The 19,807-nt window shown below is 38.4% G+C and overlaps 1 protein-coding gene across 1 annotated transcript; it reads left to right on the plus strand.

Annotated features, from left to right (window-relative positions):
* Positions 1 to 18: 18 nt before the first annotated feature.
* WDR1 (WD repeat domain 1) lies at positions 19 to 19,528 on the plus strand. Its single transcript, XM_042053179.1, has 15 exons — positions 19 to 245; positions 524 to 645; positions 4,498 to 4,588; positions 7,431 to 7,578; positions 8,995 to 9,175; positions 10,990 to 11,067; positions 11,758 to 11,838; positions 11,957 to 12,190; positions 12,999 to 13,086; positions 13,924 to 14,080; positions 14,734 to 14,821; positions 15,829 to 15,939; positions 16,416 to 16,589; positions 17,695 to 17,839; positions 18,142 to 19,528. Exons 1-15 carry the CDS (start codon positions 230 to 232, stop codon positions 18,249 to 18,251), a joined length of 1,824 nt encoding a protein of 607 aa, XP_041909113.1. The 5' UTR covers positions 19 to 229; the 3' UTR covers positions 18,252 to 19,528.
* Positions 19,529 to 19,807: the final 279 nt, after the last annotated feature.

Genomic DNA, 19,807 nt, shown 5'->3' on the forward strand with positions numbered 1-19,807 from the left:
CCGGGGGAGGGCGCGCGGCGCGGGCTGGCGGGGAGCGGCGCGGCGCGAGCAGAGTTGACTATATATGGTCAAAGGCAGCGGAGAGCGGCGCGCGGCGCGGGCGCTTCCTGGTTCGCGCCGCGGGGCCGAGCGGGGCTGAGCGGCGGCAGCGGAGCGACAGAGCCCGGCCCGGCCGCGCCCGCTGCCCTTCCCTGCCCGTGCCTGCCGCCGCCGTAACAAGTGGGCGAAGATGCCGTACGAGATCAGTAAGCTGGCGGGCGCGCCGGGGCGGCGAGGTTCCGGGCGGGGATGGGGACGGGGAGCCCCGCGGGCTGCGGACCCTCGTGCGGCCCCGCGGGATGGCGCGGAGCCGGCGCTGCCTCGCAGCGCCCTGACAGCAACAAGTGACGGTGGCCGCCGTCAGGGCAGGGCGTGTGCCCGTAGCGCGGAGGCATTAAACGCCTTCCTTTTATTTTGATTTTTTTTAAAAAAATTATTATTATTTATTTTCCTTTTATCCCATTTCTCCCTTTATTTTTCGTAGAAAAAGTGTTCGCCAGCCTTCCGCAGGTTGAACGAGGCGTTTCCAAAATTATTGGAGGTGATCCTAAGGGCAACAATTTTCTTTATACCAATGGAAAATGTGTCGTCATCAGAAACATTGATGTAATGTATCTTGATTTATTTTGTTTTCTAGTGTAAAGCTTTCGCTAAGTTTCATTTTCGCTCCCTGCCCCTCCTTTAACAGCCTGTGCTTCATTCAGTCTTGGTGATTTCAATCGAGGTCACAGATCCCTGATCAGCAGCAGGAGAATAAGTAGAGTGCATGACTCAGGCATAAAACCATAGGCAGCGACAGTAAAAACATGTAGAAAATCTCGGTAAAATGTGCAGCTCTTTCCCTCTTCGCATAGGACTTAAGAGACGAGAGACTGGTATATTCTGGTTGGCCCTGTTTATCTTCTTAGGTATCACTATTATGAAGTTGAGTGCTGTGTTTGCCTAATAAATGAGCTCTTCCTTCTTTGCTGTTTTTGGGCCCTTAGCCTGTCAGAGAAGCATGTAAATACTTGCAAACCCGTATCTTTAAACGAATTATTCTTCAGCTTCTTTCCCCCCACCCAGCCCCAGCTCGAGGAATCAGACCAGTTATGAGTTGCTGGACTCCATAACAAACTGGATGCAAGTTCTCAGCCCTGCTCACAGGGCATTTTGCTCATTGATTAAATATTAGAATGCCCCAGTTAATGTTTTCAGTAGCGTGGAGGTTTGGGTTTGGTTTTTTCCTCTGGTGCTAACTAGAGAAATGGTAAGAGTTATTTGAAAGATTTCATTTCAAAGATGGCATCGCTTTTAAAAGCATGGAGGAAACGTTGCATGTTTAGGCCATTGTCTTACTACTGGTTTTTAAAAAATAAATTTCTTCTAAGTGGTTGCTTATTCTTTAGAAATCAAATTCTCCCCTAGATTTACTTTCCTACTGCAGATTTGGCCTGCAGCAGGAAGGGCTGCGGGGGGAGGGGCAGGGCATACCTCTGGAATTTTTAGGTCTCCACAACAATGGATTTGTTTATGGCTGCTTCTCTAAATCACCTTTGTAAACTGAGCTGTTTCCCTCTTTTACCTCATCACCCCCACTTTATTCAGACATTTCTTCACTGTCATGTAGTAATAGAAAAGTGCTACTAATAACTAAATTCCTTGCGGATTTCTTGATTGCTATCAGTTTAAATTTATCCACTTAAAACCAAAAATAATCTTGCACTCTGGTTTCAGTATGTCGGTTTAATGTCTTTGTAATAGTGTTTTGCTCTTGGTATCAAGAAAAGTTCAAGTTTCTGAAACCAGAAGCCCCAGTTAAAGCCTGTAATGGCACACAGTGTGATGAGAGAAGAGGGAAAAGCCACTCTGCTTACATTACAGTTTCTGCCCAAGTCATGAATGCTGACCTCCTCCCTTGCACTGTCATTAATGCTCTTCTGACCCTGATTTGGAGGTTAAATTGGAAGAAAGCAATTTGCTTTGCCTGAATCAGCTCACTAAACATTAGCCCAGTCCAAATGTGAGCCCCAGCATGCGCTGCGGGGTGTAGGGCACATGGTGACCTGAGAACAGGCGAGGTGGGGTTGTGGGAATTCAAATTTAAACTGTTTAAACTCCCAAGGAAAGGTGAGAATAGAAGTCACAAATCCTTCAGTTTTATGGTGCAATTCATGCTGATATGCAGACCTATCCAACTGACAAGGCGAGTTTGCTTCTGTTAATAATTGACAGGTGACTACAGAATATATTGTAGCAATAACACAAAAACTGACCTAAACCTGTGCTGTGGCTTTTGTGCTGGAGAATGTTGCAGTTTGTAACCTGATGTGCAGGTGTGTCCACTCTTAGTAAAGAGCTATGCAGTTTATGAATGATATAGAAGCCTCTCTAATAGTTTGTAACAACCAAATGAAATGCTGGGGGGTTTGTGTGTATTCCCTCCATGAACAGTTCTCCAATGGAATGGTTGTGCTCGAATTAAAAAAAAAACAGGTCATCAAAATGCAGTGATCACCTTTCTCCTTAAGTCTAAACCTATCTAGCATTAGCTAATCAGATGAATATAGCATTCAGGGTTAATGCTTGATCTTTGAGCATGATCTAGAGACTTCCTTTAACAAGAAGTAGTTCTGGAGCAGTGCTGGAAAAGCACTGTGAGAAAGACTAACGATATTTTTAAGGTTTCATACTTCATTAATATTTTATTTTCATGGGTCTAAGACTACTTTGAAGCTTGGAACTGAAACTGCTCACTTTCATATGTGGCTCTGGTTTCAGTGTTTGAAATAAGCCACATAAGCTCACTGCTGGTTTAATCTAGGTACTACATTTGTCCCAGCTCACACTATAATTTTCTCCTAAAATATCTTTTTAGAAGTGTTTTTTGGGGTTTGGTCTTGATGTGGACAACATGCAAGTTAGAAAACTGACTTTACAAGCAGAAATAATACTATTGAATAAATAATGTACAATTTGACAGCTCTACCTTATTACCTGGTTTCTGGAATCTATTTACCATATCTTAAATTTGGGACTCTTCCATTTAACCCTTTAAGTTAGTCTCTCAGCTTAGTTTCCCAGACTCTTGGAGATTCTTGCTGTAAAGTAGCACCTACTTATGTATGCCATTAATAACAGCAGGGGGAGGAGGGGGGGATTTGAGCTTCCTGAACATGTAGGTGATGCAGATGTAGAATAGGGAAAACATTATCTTATCTTGCTCAGATGAAATCCAGTTGGGCACAAAATGAAGATGGATGCATGCTGTAAGTGCAGATGGTTGTGACTTAAGTAGGGCTACAATGCACTCAAGCAATGCCTAAAAGCAGGAATGAAAAAGAGCTCCTTTTTGCATGAGCAAGCAGTATTCTGTCTCCGGAGATGTAACAGTACTGCAACAGCAAGAACTCCTGTGAGCAGGAGACCGCTTTCTAACACAGAGCGGGTGTTTTAGTTTTTCCTGATTGGATGGCTGAGTCATACCATAACATCAGGTGGTTTTCTGGTTGGATTGAATAAATCTGTATTAATTATAGCAGTTAAAATGTAATTTTGTTTTGATCATATGAGTCAAGTTTCTGGAGCTGGAAGAAGCCTGTTAAATGGTAGAAAAACATTTCTAAAGAGTAGTGCATTACTGTTATGGCATATATACATTATAATTGGGAGGAATGCAGAATTACATTTATACAATTAATTTGAAAGCAGTTTTTTGCCTTGATGTCATCCTTTTTTTGATTTGTGTGGCACTTCTATTGTGTAACAATACTGATCTGCTGAGACACTGAGTTCATTTTATTGTCCAACGTGAAGCATCTGAAAATGTAGTTAAGACTGAAGAGATAAAATTATGATAGAGTGGCAGTGAATTTTTTTCAGAATTCCTGTACAACTCTTGATACAAGGGAAAACACCTTTTCCTGTTCTGGTCTGCTGGCTTTTTAAGCAGATTGCAATTGTCAAGAAAGAGCAAGCCTAACGCACCTCATTGGTTATTGAGTGATTTTGGGTACATGGTGATGGTTAACTACAGGCTCAAGTTTCATACTTGACTACAGTAGAACTTTAGATGTGTGCTGCAAAGCACAGCTCATATTTAGTATTCTGCTTGGGTAACTGCTTTATTCTTGGGCTAGCCCTAAAAAATGCTTGGCCTGTTATTTTGGAGAGTGTTTTTCTATTATTCAGCAGGTATTGGAGAAGAAAGGGTCCCAGCACTTCAGGCTTCCTTAAGAGGAAATCTTTTTTTTGTGCCAGTTGTTAGAAAGTAGTGTGTTGCTCCAGTGGTCTCAGCAGTGTTCTGCAATGTGTACTGCACTTCTCACTTTTAGACAATTGCTCAATTTAAGCTGGAAGGAAGGGTGTGAGAGTGGGGAGTGCAGGGAGATAGTATGATTTTGTCTTTGAATTTCTGATTTTATTCCTTTGAAAAGGAGGAAATACAACTTAGTACCTTTTTTTTTCGCTTTAAAATAGAATCCTGCAATTGCTGACATCTACACTGAGCATGCCCACCAGGTTGTAGTTGCCAAGTATGCTCCCAGTGGATTCTACATAGCATCCGGAGGTAAAGTATCCATGTGTATGAGATGTGTGGACAGAGCTGTTGAAGTTACTGGCAAAACAGTAGTAACACTTCACGTGTGTGTATGGAATATGCAGTCACTGTGATGTGCTTTGGTGGAATTATGTACACATCTCTGAAGGAGGAATGATTTCTGTTGTTATTCCTCTAACCTCTTCCTTAGGCAGTGAGTTTAGTGACATTCTTGGTCTTTTTAAAATGTATTATTTCGATTTTAAAAAAACCTGGAAAGGAACCCTGAATACTTAGTGTGATGAAGACTTGTGTAAATGCAGCAGAGTGAAAAGTTATTTCTGAAATACAGGACTGTTGTTTGTGATGTTAATAAACCTTGATATTTTGTGCAGGGGAGGGATTCTAAAACAGTGTGTACTCCTTTCTTTTCCCTTCTCCCTTCTTCCTGACCAAACTTGCCAACATTTATGACTTTTGTTACCTTTTAACCTGAACCAAAAAAGCTTTTCTTGGCAAGTTAGCAGGGAAAGAGGCTCGGTCTCAGTTTCCATATAATGCATATGAATCAGTAGTCTGAGGATGTGCAACATAAATTTTTACAGTGTGAATTTCCTGTATTACAGCAGTTTTTGACTACCGAAGAACTAAACAAACCCCAGTTACTAGAAGCTAGCATCTAATAATTGATATTTTTTTCAGGAGGACTAGTGTACAGTGAAAAATATTGATAAATACAATACTATAACTTGTATTTCTTACAAAGATTTGCAGCTAATATATGGATTTTTTAAAAAGTGCTTGCCATTTTCAATTAGAAATGCTTCACAAGCAAGTAATGTGCCCAAATACAGACATATTTTCAAAGTAATATATCTGAAAACAAAACATTCTGAATATGAGCCCCTTAGAAAGAGAGTACAGTTTCTTGCAAAGGTCTTGGTAGAATGGGAGTTTCTCTTGCAGCAATTTCAAGGGAACTGTATTTTTTAAAATGTAAAATGTTCTGTCCTTCTTGGTTTCCTTCATATCAGAAAGCTGTATTAAAATAAGTATTTTTGGAGTACTAGGGAACCTTTAAGAACACTGATAGCACAGCTTTTTTTTTCTTTTTTTTTTTTTTTCTCTTTTTCTCACATTCTTGTCTGAAAGGGACCACAGCCAGGATTTCTTGGCTCAGTCTTTTGTGTGTGGACCATGTGTCAAATTGAATACCCTCTTCTGTATTCTACAAACTTGGTGCTCTAGGTTTATGCAGCACTTAATCCTCATAATAACTATCTAATTTGTTCTTGTAGTCTTTTAGATTTCCAGTCCTTTGTAAGAGAACAGTAATAGATACTGTGCTGGGGAAGTATTTGGTTGATTTTTCTCAGAATTTTTGTCATACCCAAGTGAAAGAGTTTAGGTTGCAAAATTTCCCTTAAAAAGTGAGTTCCGTATGTCATTTATAAATAGTTTTGTGATACTGCTGAGCATGGGGTCTGAAGATAGATGACCAAGCTGTTTAAGCTGTTTCTAAGTATAACATGTAAGATTCATTTCTCTATCTATAAATCTGCATTAACCATGCAGACTGCATTAATACTTCATGTGCTTCATGAGACAGACCTTTAGCAATATGCTTTTGGCTTTTATGGTAATTTCTCTTATAGCAGTCATAGCAGATGTAGTAATGGGAGATACTGCAAAGTTAAAGCTCTGTGTCTCATCTATTAATAGATGGAGAAAACAATTCGATTTTAAAGTCTGCATTAAAATTCTGCTTCAATAACAAATTGTCTCTATGAAAGTCTGAATCTGTCCTTTTAGAACATGATTTAGAAGATCAGTCTATGACCAGGTCCCAAAAATGCAGGGTTGCTGTATGTTTAAATTGAACTGTAAAGATGCACCAATAAATGGTGAACAGAATTTAAGCATTCTGCTGAGGTGAAAGACGCATATTTTAGCATGTGGTTTATTCTAAAACAGTGGCTTTTTTGAAGGGTACAATACACACAGACTTTGCTGTGTGGGTTTCATTAGAGATCTGTAAATTTGTCTGTGTGTAGAACAATTCCTCCGGTTACAATACTGCAGCACAGTAATTGCTCTGAATAGCTCTTGGGTTGTACAATACTGAGTGGAAACAGTGAGCCAGGGAGCTTTCATTATCTTAAGTCTTAAATTGTTAACTGCTTGTGCTGTGTGTGCTGCTTTTGACATTACTGTTCCTGAATATTCTGTTGCATTCCTGTGTAGTATTCCAGATAGTGCAGGCATCCACACGCACCATTAAGTGTGTGCATGCTTCTGTATAGAAAAAGTACACTGGTGGGTGTGCATGAATTGAGTTCCGTGGACAGAAATCTCTTAGTACTTCTACATATGCCTGGTATTTGTATGCAAAACAGGTCTCCTTTGAAGGTACAAATTGTAGTGCATCAACCACTGTCCACTGGACTATTCCCTTCTTGTAGATGTAGGGTCTCCTACTTCCCAGTGAAGGGTCAGTGAGCTGTCTTGTAGCTGCTGGGCAGGGGGGCTGGGCTGGCTTGTTCTTTGTGATACTAAACACATACCAGCTGACAACATTAAAGTTCCTACTCTTACTGTGCAGTTCTTTCACGTGTCTTCAAGTGTTTTCTCTGTGTGTTGTATTTGGTGCTGCATGTCTTGAATCATAATATCTGGTTAAAAACCCAATTTGGTGAAATGGATATAGCCTTCAGCATTCCTAAATCAAGTGATTTGTAGTAGTTGTAACAGGGTAAGGTAGTAGGTCCCTAGTACAAGTGTTCAGTGTAGCTGAAAATCTGTACTCTGGCAGATTGAGTCATGTGACTGAGTCATGCTGGAACAATAGTTATATTTTGTTTTATTATGGCAGATGTCTCTGGAAAGCTGAGAATCTGGGATACTACACAGAAGGAACACCTACTGAAGTATGAGTATCAGCCATTTGCAGGAAGAATAAAGGACCTTGCATGGACTGAAGACAGCAAGAGAATTGCTGTGGTTGGAGAAGGAAGGGAAAAGTGAGTAATTCGTGTGTGTGTCTATATATAGATACATACATTTACTGTAAACCTCTGTATTCTAACAAAGCAAGTTCCTTGCAGAAAGCTTTTAATTCTTCAGTGGAAGGTAATCATTGCTTTTTCCCTGTCTAGACTTCAAGTTGTGTTGTTCTGCAACAAAATTCTCTATGCAGTGTTTGACAGCTGTAAATTAGTTGGAAAATACAGTTCTGTTACAATTGCTTAGTTTAAAAATTGTATGGGACTTGTTTCTTAGAGGTAGGTGGGTATTGTGTTCAAGGATAGCTGTTTGGTGGATTTTTTTGTCAAATTCTGATAGGGTAGGAAGGAGAAAACACAAGGTTTATTTCCCCTCCTCCTTCACTTACTGGACTCGTGGTCTTATTCAATTGATTGAATAAAAGTTTATAAAATGAAAGTATCTGAATTTTCTCCTTTGGCAACATGTCTATATTTTTAGGCCTTATTGTGGTAGTTTAATGAAATCACAAGTGGTTGTCCTTTACCTGACTAAATGAGATGCCCGTTCAGGTTTGTGTCCTCCTTTTAATGTTCAAGGACTGTCAGAACCTGAAGGTGGAGTCCAGACCAGGTAGTCTTCTGCGTAAAGGACTAAAAAGCACCGTGTGGTCCTGTTCACTGATTCCCTGTACCATTTTTTAATCCCTGTCAAGTACTGTGTCCTTGAAAAAGATTTTTTTTTTTTTTTTTTTGTCCTCCATTACTCCCTCTGCCCCATCTGCTCCTGGGTAGATACAATGTGAGTTAGCTCTCCTCCTTCAAAAACTTGGCCAGCTTCCTGTTAGGTGGATGTGCTTTCAGTCTAGAATATTGTTGAAGAGATTCTAAAGAAGGCCTTTCAAATAGCAATGCTCTGGCAGTTCAGTGCCTCTGTATTGATTATACCAGGGGGTTTTTAAGGTGATTTAGAGTAAGAACTAAAATGCTTTTAAAACTCTTCTTCCTTAAACCTTTAAGTAGTAATATTTGTAAAGTGATGCTACCCAATCTAGGCTAAATAGCCAGATAGATAACTGTGATCCAGTGTCATTGTTATCCTAGCTTTCTGCATTCTGTGTAATGGCTAGGCAGATGGAATAATTTACTGCTTTCTTTTATAAACTAACAGTCTTAGTGAGGAATATACATTGGATCTCTGAACGTTAGAAGCTTTATATGCAAAACTTGATTGTTTGTCCCCTTCAGCAAACGTCTCCTATTGAGGATTAGATTCTCTCACCAGAAAGATCTCAAATAGCCTTCAGGGAACTATGATGTGCTTGCATGAGATTTAATGAGATGACCTAATTTCTTTTCTTTGAGTGCACTCAAATCTGCAGATTGCAGATGTTCAAGGAGTTAATCCGCATGTAACTTTTATGAATTGTAGTTATTGTGTGCTTTCCTAACTAGATTCGGAGCAGTGTTCCTCTGGGATAGCGGCTCTTCTGTTGGCGAGATTACTGGGCACAATAAAGTGATCAATAGCGTGGACATTAAACAAACGAGACCATATCGGCTGGCAACTGGCAGTGATGACAACTGTGCTGCTTTCTTTGAGGGACCACCATTCAAGTTCAAGTTTACACTAAGTGTGAGTTTAAGTTTAGATGTGGCTCTGTTAAACTGTGCAGCAGTTCTTGTCGCAACTAGCTGTTATAACAAAAGTTCTCAGTTCCCCCTTTTGAGGCATAGATGGTGTCAAGTGGCTTTCTTAAAATCATGTATAGCCAAAAGCTCATCTCAGTCCAAGAAAACTGAAATAAATGACTGGTTAAAAAGAGAACCTGAAGCACTTTTTCCAGTATTCTTTTTTCTTTGTCACTAAGTTATGGAAGGGGTGAAGTAGGGTGTTTTAGTGGCCCTATTGATGTTTTCAGAGCACTGTTTCTCAGTGCAGACATGTAGAATTTTTTAATACTTTCCAAGGTGCATAATTCAAGAAATGTGGTGACTTTAATGGAATTTTCCAATCTGATAACAAATGCTCAAATCTGGAATCCCAGGGCCACTTAGAAAGGGTGAGTGTAGATGTTTGAAAGCATAACTTAATTTCTACCACATGGAATGGGTATGTAATGACTTGTGTGGTCAGTTTTCTGTTTCTACATTCCTTTGAACTTTGTTTCTTATTGTATTTGTTACAATCTCTTAAATGAAACGAAAGCTGGAACTACCACAGTTAAGGTATCCCTTGTTGCTTAAGGCTAAAGAAAACAAAAATCCACTAGCTTCTGCAGCTGTTTTAATGACAGGAGGTCTCTTGCCTCAAAAAAAGTATTGCAAAGATACTGGAGATTATTGCAGTAGTAGATTAAAAATGTTTATTTTGTATTTTAGTTTTAAAAACAGTGTAGTATGCCTTTTATTTTCTTACATATAAGCCTTGAGTAGTCTTCATATGATGACTTTAGTAAGGATGCCGTTCCAGTTCTAGAAAAGGAATTGTTTTGAGCTCTGCGATCCAATGAAATGATGTAGTTGCCTAATATATTTCTGTACTTAAGCTGATACTTGCATTTTGCTAAGCTGGTTCTTTTGGAACTCTGAAGTCCGAATTACTTACCAGTGCTGCTTAGACTGGTATGTGATGCAGTCTTCCTTTTAAAGTGATATATGGTCGATATATGGGATTCTGGTATAGGCTGTTATATGGTTTAGATTAGAGCCTGCAGTATCATCGAGGGGGGAAAAAAAAGTATAGTTGAAGAAAGTAGGTTAGAACCTGCCTTCCACAATACTAAAAATAGTCTTCCAAATCTCTCTGCATGGGAGCTTTGGCCTCATTGTGGTGTTTCCCTATTTAATGTGTGTTTTCTAGTTTGCATGGTTTGAATAGTCTCCTACTTGTAAATAGTCTATTTGGGGAGCATACATCAGTCTTGCCTCATTACTTCACAGAACTACCACTAATGCAGTCTCCCAGAAATGGAATTTCAGTAAAATAGTAACTTATTCCTCATGCCTGTGGTTTCTTTTTGCAATAAGAAGGATAAAATACTCTTCTGTGTATAAAACTCACTGCGCAATGAAGCAAGAGTTGAAATCTGGAGAACGTTGCAGAAGAATTTAATGACCTGTGGGGAAGAATCTTGTGTTTGCATGTAGGTTGCATCTGACTTTTTTTTACTACTTATCCCTGAAACCGGGTACTCATTCTCCTGGTATGCACTGAGTTTTAACTACATCAGTAATGATGTCACAGTGTCTTCCCTGGACTGTTCTTGATCCCCACGATTCTCTTCAGATAGAGGCTAAACTTGCCTCATAGCAATTCTCTACAGCAAGCATCTCCTACACAGCTAATTTATGGTTCAAGTATAAGAGAACTTCTTTGTTACTAGGTTGTCTTCTATGTAAAACAGTCTGTTCTTATTTTGTTTTCTGATTCTTACTTTCTTCCTACAGGACCATACACGGTTTGTGAACTGTGTGAGGTTTTCTCCTGATGGGAACAGATTTGCTACAGCTAGTGCAGATGGGCAGGTAAAAAACAGGGAACTTTTTGTAGTGATTTTAGCATGAGAAGTTTTTCTTTTGCATTTTGGGAATAGGATTAGTATTGTAAAATTCACATTGCTTCTTTTTTTATGCCAAAAAATGACTGGTTTAAACTTTTAACTATCCTCCTGTAAATCTGTAATAATTGATAACTGGTAATAACCAGACTATTCTTACTCAGATTTTTTCCCCATTCCATCTCCCTAGCATTCTCTTACGGGTTATTTTGGCAGGAACATGTTGTACTTTTGGAATATGTATGTCTTTATGATCCTGGGATGTCTAGCTGAAATAGTGAATTCATAGATAGCAGCATAGCTCCATGTGTGCTCCCTACTGATAAGGGCAGGTTGACAATGATACTGTTACCACAGGTAGCTTGTCCTTCTTGGAGGGCAGACTCCCATGACAGCAGTGTTAAGCAGCTGCCATCACAGCAGGAGTCAAAACTGTAACATCTTCCATAATTTCACATGTCTGGATCCAATGTACAGGGGATTTGCTGTGATTATTTACAATTTTCATCTCAATCATTTAGTCTTAATTATTCAATGCAGCGTAGCTTGTGCCTCTCCCTAAAAAGGAGTCTAGTGTATCAAAGTATCAGACACTATCTTGGGGGTTTTTCTATTACTGCTTTTCCCTTTAAGTTGTATGTCTTTGTGCTCTTTTAAGATTTTTGTCTATGATGGGAAGACTGGAGAGAAAGTGTGTGCTCTTGGTGGAGGCAAAGCACATGATGGAGGTATTTATGCTGTAAGTATTACTTCATTTGTGCAAATGATCCGTAATGTTTCATTACTCAGCTCATGAACCGCAAAGTCTTGAATTAATAAATGCATTTGCTGTCTTGTGGTGACATTTGTTTTTACAGATTAGTTGGAGCCCTGACAGTAGTCAGTTGCTTTCTGCTTCTGGAGATAAAACAGCTAAAATCTGGGATGTCGGTGCTAATTCTATTGTAAATACTTTTAACATGGGATCAAACGTGTTGGATCAGCAGCTGGGTTGCTTGTGGCAGAAAGACCACTTACTGACTCTCTCTCTGTCTGGCTATATCAATTATTTGGACAAGAACAATCCAGATAAGCCTTTACGTGTCATAAAGGTAAGTTCTGTTACTGCATGAGTTTCTGCAATAAATGACTCAGTGGTTGAAGTTGTCAAGATGGAATAGTAGCTATTGAAGAATAGCTTTGTTAAATTAGCATTGCCAAACAAGCTATGCATGACTGTTTCTTGAAGTCATATGAATCAAGAAGTTACTATGTTACATGTGTGACTGTGCTTTGTGCAAATACACAGACTATTTCATTTTAATTAATGTTATCAACTTATCTTTTGTTGCAGCTTTTTAAGCATTCTTGAGATGAAAGAAATACAGCATAGATAGAAAACTACCAGTGATGTCTCATTCCCCCAGAACTAGTGTATTGTGGACAAGGTGACTAGGGTTACCGTGCAATCGAACTTTAATTTTAGGATTTAAAGAGTTCACTGACACAAGAGTTCTTCTCATGGGAACTTACATTTTTACATGAACTAGAAACAATGTCCCAGATTTTTGCCTTCACTGCTATAATTCTGGAAGTTGGTGTGGGTACCTGACCATATTTAGTCCTCTTCCCTGAATCATAAAGTGCCTGAAAAGCAGTGATGAAAAGGCAATGAAAGTATTTTGGCCCATCAGGCTAATAAGGACATCCATGATGCTTACTGTTTCTCTTCAAGGACATAGCAATAGCAGTGCTGTAACAGTTAAATGACTACACTGCAAAATAGTGGTTTTTATACTGGATGACTTTTAACGCTTGTGAATAGCATGTTATTTTCTGAATAACCTATAATTCTTCTCAAGTAGGTGTATGTATGTGTTAAAAATTGCTCATCAATAATTATTTATGTCCCATTCACAGGGTCATAGTAAATCAATTCAGTGTCTCACGGTGCACAAAAATGGTGGAAAGTCCTATATTTACTCTGGAAGTAATGATGGTCATATTAATATCCTTTGAATGATAAGTGATAATTCTTATAGTCTTATGGTTTTAAAGAGCTCATTAGGAGAGGTGAAAAAGAAGCCCAAAGTTTATTGGACACAAGTGAATATTTTGTCTAAAGAAGTTTATTTTGCTTTCCCCTAATACCTGTTTTTCTAGTTGCCTTCACACTTTCCTGCTAAATATAAGCCAGCTCTTAATTTTCAGTTGCTGCTTCTTCATGGTAGGTAGCTTGTTAGTATGGAGGAACAAGTAGATCTACAAATTAGCCTCTTGTAACATCAAGAAATAGCAATACATATTTTCCACTTATGACACAATATGCAGAAAGTTACATTTCCAGCATTCTGAAGCTTACAATTGCAACTACAGTCCTTCATCCTGCCTTTAAAATGGTGTCATGTTGGCATAAACCCTTATAAATATAGGCCCTGTTTCTTTGCAGACCTGCAACCATGTTACATGAGGGAAAGCCAGTGTTGTAGGACTTCAAACTAAAATTCTTTAAAAAGTATTTTCTAGTCTCAGACCTAATGCTAATTATTCCACTATTTGCTACTGTTTGTGGTAGGTCATTTAGCTCACTATAGAACATCAGAGGCTCACTTAATAGATATTATGAGACTGCCTATGGAGCTTGTAAAGTCTCCATCCCTAGAGATACTCAAAACCTTACAGAACCCTGCAGCTTGTCGAAGCTGACACCAGTTTGAGCAGCAGGTTGGACTAAATCTCAAGAGGTCCTTTCTAACCTTAGCTGTTCTCTCACTTATTTAACTTTTCATGGTGTGGTACCTGACTGCACCAGTGTCTTCAAATGTTCCTTAATTCTATTATGCACATTATTGGGATTCTGAAACTGGAGAGAATGATGGCTTTTCTGGGAAAGGCCACACAAACCAGGTTTCTAGAATGGCAGTGGATGAAATGGACCAGCTGGTTACCTGCAGTATGGATGACACTGTGCGCTATACCAACCTTAGCAAGAGGGATTACAGGTTAGTTAAAATGTTGCCTTTTATTGCAGTATAATTGTTTTGCAGCAAGAGTTTTATTGATTTTTATATGGTAAAAAAAATTATGCTGGAGTTTATTTAGGTTTTATGTTACCATGGAAACTGTAGACATCATTACTGTATCAACCTTATGCTTTTTTCTGACAATGAGAAATGCATCCCAAGCTTTTCAATTGGTTTTATCCCTTCCACGGGAGACCTATCTTGTACTGAGCAACTTAGTTAGGGGCTGTAGGAAGGGTGTCTGCTTTGTGATTCATAAATATCCAGAGATAGTGGTGATAAATGTGGTTAGGAAGGGTGAGACACAGCTATTTCTTCATGGAAACCAGAATTTAAGCAAAAAAAAAAAATTAAAGAATCCTGTTAAGATAATCTAGTTAGTTTAAAAATTAAACTATAGTATTGCAACATGAATTTTCGTTTCAAAGGTGTGCTACCTGATCAAGACAGTAAAGCTTTAAACAAACAATAGGAAACTTTGCAGATTAGTACATTCAAAAATTAAATTATGTGTGTTCTTGATGATTAGTGGGTGATTATTTGAATAGGCAATTTTAAATAATAGTAGAGATGGAATAATTTTTTTCTGCTTTGTCCTTCCTGCTTCTCTGCCTTGGCATGTCTTCTTCCAGTGGCCAGGATGCTGTGAAAATGGATGTTCAACCAAAATGTTTAGCTGTGGGTCCTGGTGGTTATACTGTAGTTTTATGCATTGGACAAGTAAGTATTAACTTGTGGATTATCAACAATTGCTATGTTAATAATGCCATATATGGTAACATACAGATATTTAGTGTGGGGTTACCTTGTACATCTGCAGAATTTCCTAATAAGAGCTGTAGGGAACATAATTCAGCAGGATACTTGATAGCCTTGTCTTTTTTCATCCTGTACCAATTTCGCGTTTATGTATATATTTAAATTTCAGAAAGTCCCTTGTGTGGGTGTATCTATATTTGTTATCAATACAGCTTTGTGCTGGAAGGTTAAACCAGTCAGACTCATGCTCTTGCCAGATTTGTTCAGTGACATGATTTTGGCAAAAGGATGTTTTTCTCCTGCATTTTATTTTTTTGCAATTAATCCAACTAATTAATTAACTAATGCTGTTGTACAGCATAAGAAGCTCTAGCTTGCTTGCCACTAGTATGCAGATCACAGAAAACCAGAGACATTGCACCAAGGCTCTCTTGTACTGAAATATTATTAACTTCTAATGATTTATGCTTTCTGTATGGGTGCTGGTTTTGTGCTTGGGACATTTAATAGTGTTGTCCAAACCTGTTTTCATGTGAGTTAATGCCAGTTATCCATAGACTAGAACTGGATAGGAAGTAGCCTTTAAAGTTTAACATTGCAGAATTAACTTGCAACTAATTTGGTCCTGCCTCCCTCCCTTTAACAGTGAACCAGGAAGGGAGTAAGCATTGCTAAAAATACTGGTTTGTTTATTTCATGTTCAAACCAAGTGAAGCAAAGCTGAAGGCAATGGAGGATGCCCTGCACTGCATAATTTAGAACATGAGTACTCCAGTACAGCAGATTATATGTGTTAGTCACCACATGTAGGCTTTTTTTAAGAATTAAACTGTTCCCTTAAGGTGAGATACAATAAATTTCTGAGCAACCAGAGGGCATTTGTATTTATGACTAAGCAATGTGGCTTAGTATAGTTTTATATTTGGTACTTTGAAGAAGGGTCTTAGTTTCTGGTTTTCTACTTACAGATTGTCTTGATGAAAGATAAGAAAAAATGTTTTGCAATTGATGACCTTGGCTATGAGCCAGAAGCTGTAGCCATTCACCCCACAGGAGGTACAGCTGCAGTGGGAGGAGCGGTAAGGTTGCACTTCCTAAAACTGTACTACTTTGAACACTGGAGCAAGTAACAGAAGCATTTAATAATAGTAGGTGTGTTCTGTTGAGAAGTAGTAGGTGACAATTTGTAACAACATCAGTATTGTATCAAGTAAGTTGTGTGTATTTGGTGTTCCTGGGCTTTCATTCCCCAGGTTCTGCCACAATTGTGATCTAAAGTCTATTTCACTTCTTTTTGAATTTAATCTTTTCTTGTATTTGCTGTTTTTAAATTGCTAAATTGTTTTTACCCAGTGTGTTCTTGAAGTTAGAAAATTCTAGAAAATGGGTCTATTTCCACACTTAGTGGATTGTAGCCAGCATGTGACAGGTTATTTAAAGTTCTTCTTAACAGAAGCACTACCAGATAGACTTAATGTAAAAAGTTCCAGAAACTCCTCTTTCTATTGTAAAATTATTTTTCTACCTTTTCTTCTTCTTTGCTATTAATTTGCAGGATGGGAATGTCCATTTGTATTCAATCCAAGGAACCTCATTGAAAAGTGATGATAAGACTTTGGAAGCTAAAGGTCCTGTTACTGACCTGGCATATTCTCACGATGGTGCCTTTCTTGCAGTCTGTGATGCAAACAAAGTTGTCACTGTCTTTAGCGTCGCTGATGGCTACGCGGTAAGAATTGTTGGAGCAAGAGTTGACTTTGTTTGAAAACAAATTGACAGCTCATGTCTAAAACTGTTGTGGTGAAGTATATTATAGCTGCTGAGGCTTAATTGTAAATCACTGATGTAAATTTGATGTTTCTGTCACTGTTTACCTGCTATTTTGGGGTAGTATTAGCGTTTACAGCAGCCTATGTGAACCCTCCAGATCATAAGAATAGTTGAGGAAATGTGCAGCATAGGTTGGCTGCTGGGAAAACACTGAAACCCACCTAATAAAAAAATGCATAGTTGAAAAGGGGAAGGAGTTGGATTCCCAGAGACTAGCAGTAGTTAAATACAAAAAGTTCCTTTGGGTGTGCTGAACCACTAGTTTGTTCGTTTTGGTTTTTTAAAGGAAATTTTAAAAAAAATACATGCCATGTCTTTTAGAGAATTTGTGTGCATTTTTGTAAAATGGACAAGAATGCAGGCTCAGTTTGATAAGAATCATGAAGTACAATAAAATTCAATGAAGTAAATAAAGCAGACTTGGCAATAAAATTCTGCTGGCTCTGGCACACCATGGTAAGGACTAAGCAATGAAAGGGATGTGCTAGGAGAGGGAGTCTTGCTTTATTTGCCAATCTGTCTTTTAACCAAGAACCAAAAAATGGGCAATTTCCACTTTTCAGCCCAAGCAGTCAATGTGTATCAGTCTGTAAAGTCCTTAAGCTTTGACTAAACAGCACTGAAATAAAAATGCAGGATGGATTCCACAAAAAACATTTCATTTTTTAAGTAAAAATTGAAAGAATTTTGGCTTGAGAAATATCTGTGGGATTTTTTTAGAAGCCTCTAAATTGCATATGCATATAACAGATAAAGCTTTAATAGAAAAACGTCTTAGTGGCTTTTTACAAGAGGTTTGTATTTTATTGGCCTAGTAAGTGTTTAAATAAATCACATAAAATGAAGCCACCAGTTGGTTTGCTTAGTGTATCCATCTGCACCTGAGATATACATTGTCTGGAGTCTTGCAGTAGCTTGTTCTGATGCTGCACATTGAAAGTTAGTGATTTCCTGAAGTAGCTTTAACTACTGGAATGACCCTTGTCTCCCGAATTTTCAAATAGGAGTATAACGTCTTTTACGGACACCATGCGAAAGTTGTTTGTATTGCGTGGTCACCAGATAATGAACACTTTGCTTCTGGAGGCATGGACATGATGGTGTATGTTTGGACTGTGAGTGATCCAGAGACCAGAGTCAAGATACCAGGTATGTTTTCTTCAACATGCTACTTTTGAAAGTTGCTAGTAGTTATTGAAATCCAACACTGTTCCTGTTTTCTAAACTAATGGTAAGCAGGCTTTGAATGTTCCCAAAATAATTTAGCCTTTATGTTAATCTCTATCTAGTCACATTAGCTGGAATTCTATTGTTATGTTATTTTTGTAGTTACTTTTAAAATCCAGTACTAGTATTTAATGCAGCTAAAAATCATGTTTGGAATGTGCTGAAGGTTACCTTGTCAACCCAGCATTCCTAATTCTTTTCTGTTACTTTGCACTGCGATACAGATGCTCACAGACTACATCATGTAAGCGGCTTGGCGTGGTTGGATGAACATACTCTGGTAACAACATCCCATGATGCTTCTGTTAAAGAGTGGTCTATCTCCTACAATTGAAATAAGCCCCCTCTTTGGAAGGACCGAATCAGGGACTAGAACTACTGCAGTGGAACATAGCATTTCTCTTAAAGAATCTGTATTGGCCTCTGGGTCTGCTGTCATATCCTCATATCTTTACAGGGTGTTCATATCTGTAATTAAATGTACTTTGAAAGCTTTAGCGAGTAACAGTTTGCACATGAAAAGCACTTAAATTATGTCTGGAGCTTAACCTTTGTGCTGAACATTCCAGAGGCAACAGCCGAACAAGTTGGTGTGCAAGGTTCAGGCGCGAAAGATTCAAACTCAATCAGTTGTTCTTTTCTAACCAAGAAGCTGAAGACTGTACAGCATGAGAGTAATACTTCTCATTTTTTCTAATTACAGAACATTTCTGTACTAACAGTCATAGTAAGAGTATTTAGTTGTGGTCTGAAACCAATCAAGCTGTGTGCAGCTACTGTATAGTGCTTTGCTTCTCTATACTGCACCAAACTGTTGCCTCAGATTTTCTCCTCCAGATAAGAAGATGGGGTACATACATAATAAACTTTTTATGTATTTCATGTCAAATCTTTGTGGTTTATTTTAAGGTGGAAGTGTGGGATTTTAATGTACTTACTGTTGTGGGTATAATGTTTACAAATAATCGTTGTGGCAACTTCAGAAACACAATTGTTACTTCATGAATTAAGACTGTCTCATCATTTCAGTGTCAGAGAAAAGAAATCATTCTGTTGCAAAGATTAAAGATATTTTCTGTTTGAAGGAGGAGAAACATGTTATTGTTTATAAAATGCAGTACTTCTACCACCTTTTGGAAAATACAGGAATTAAACCAAGTGAAGTGTTGTTATGACTTGAAGTGATTTTTGAGAAGATAGTGTTTGCTCAGTAAGTTTTATGCCTTTGCATGTGCAGAACAGTTGCATGAAAGCGTTATCTCATGCGAAGAGATCCTGATGTTGTGTTTAGTTCCCTTCTCACACTCCACAACACATTTAAGTGATTTGAAGCTAGCAGTCCAACAAGGGTGGAGGAGGACACTCTGATGCAAAGTAGTAGGAAGATTTGTTACCATCTCTGATGGCCAAAAAAGAGCTGTTGCTGTCTAGAAGCTTGGAAGACTTCAAAAAGTATTTTCTCTGCTAAGTCTCTACCACTACCACCACCACCTTTCCAGTTGTCTTTGGGTTTTATTAAGCTTTCCTTTCTGTGTGGACTTGCGTGTTTTTTTTACCATATTTCTAATGACACTAATAATACAGCAAATAAAATGCTTTTGCTGCTTCTCATCCTGTGGACTATTGCTCAATTGCTGAAAAAAAAAATTGCCTTTCAAAAATGAAATGTTGGTGAAACGTCTTTTAAAAAGGAAAAAGGTTGATTTCTTTTTAGGAGTGGTGATCAGATCTCTCCTAGCCTGCAAACCAACATCTGCAGTGGAACAGTTGACATAGAAGAAAAAAATCTAAGAAGTGGATATTTTGCACCATGATTTCTTTGTGTTCACTGTGGCTCTCTATTAGCAGTTTTGCATGTATGCTTACTAACAATGCAAGGACAAAAGAAGT

This window comes from Corvus kubaryi, unplaced genomic scaffold (genome assembly GCF_017639235.1).
Source record: "Corvus kubaryi isolate FWS band 111438036 unplaced genomic scaffold, C.kubaryi_AGA036_p1.0 split1-131, whole genome shotgun sequence".
In the NCBI taxonomy this organism is placed as follows: Eukaryota; Metazoa; Chordata; class Aves; order Passeriformes; family Corvidae; genus Corvus; species Corvus kubaryi.

Bases quoted from the DNA above. Each gene is read 5' to 3' on its own strand.
- WDR1 (XM_042053179.1), top strand. The intron at 646-4,497 runs GTAATGTATCTT...GCTTTAAAATAG, and splicing joins TCGTCATCAGAAACATTGAT to AATCCTGCAATTGCTGACAT. The intron at 11,068-11,757 runs GTAAAAAACAGG...TGCTCTTTTAAG, and splicing joins CAGCTAGTGCAGATGGGCAG to ATTTTTGTCTATGATGGGAA.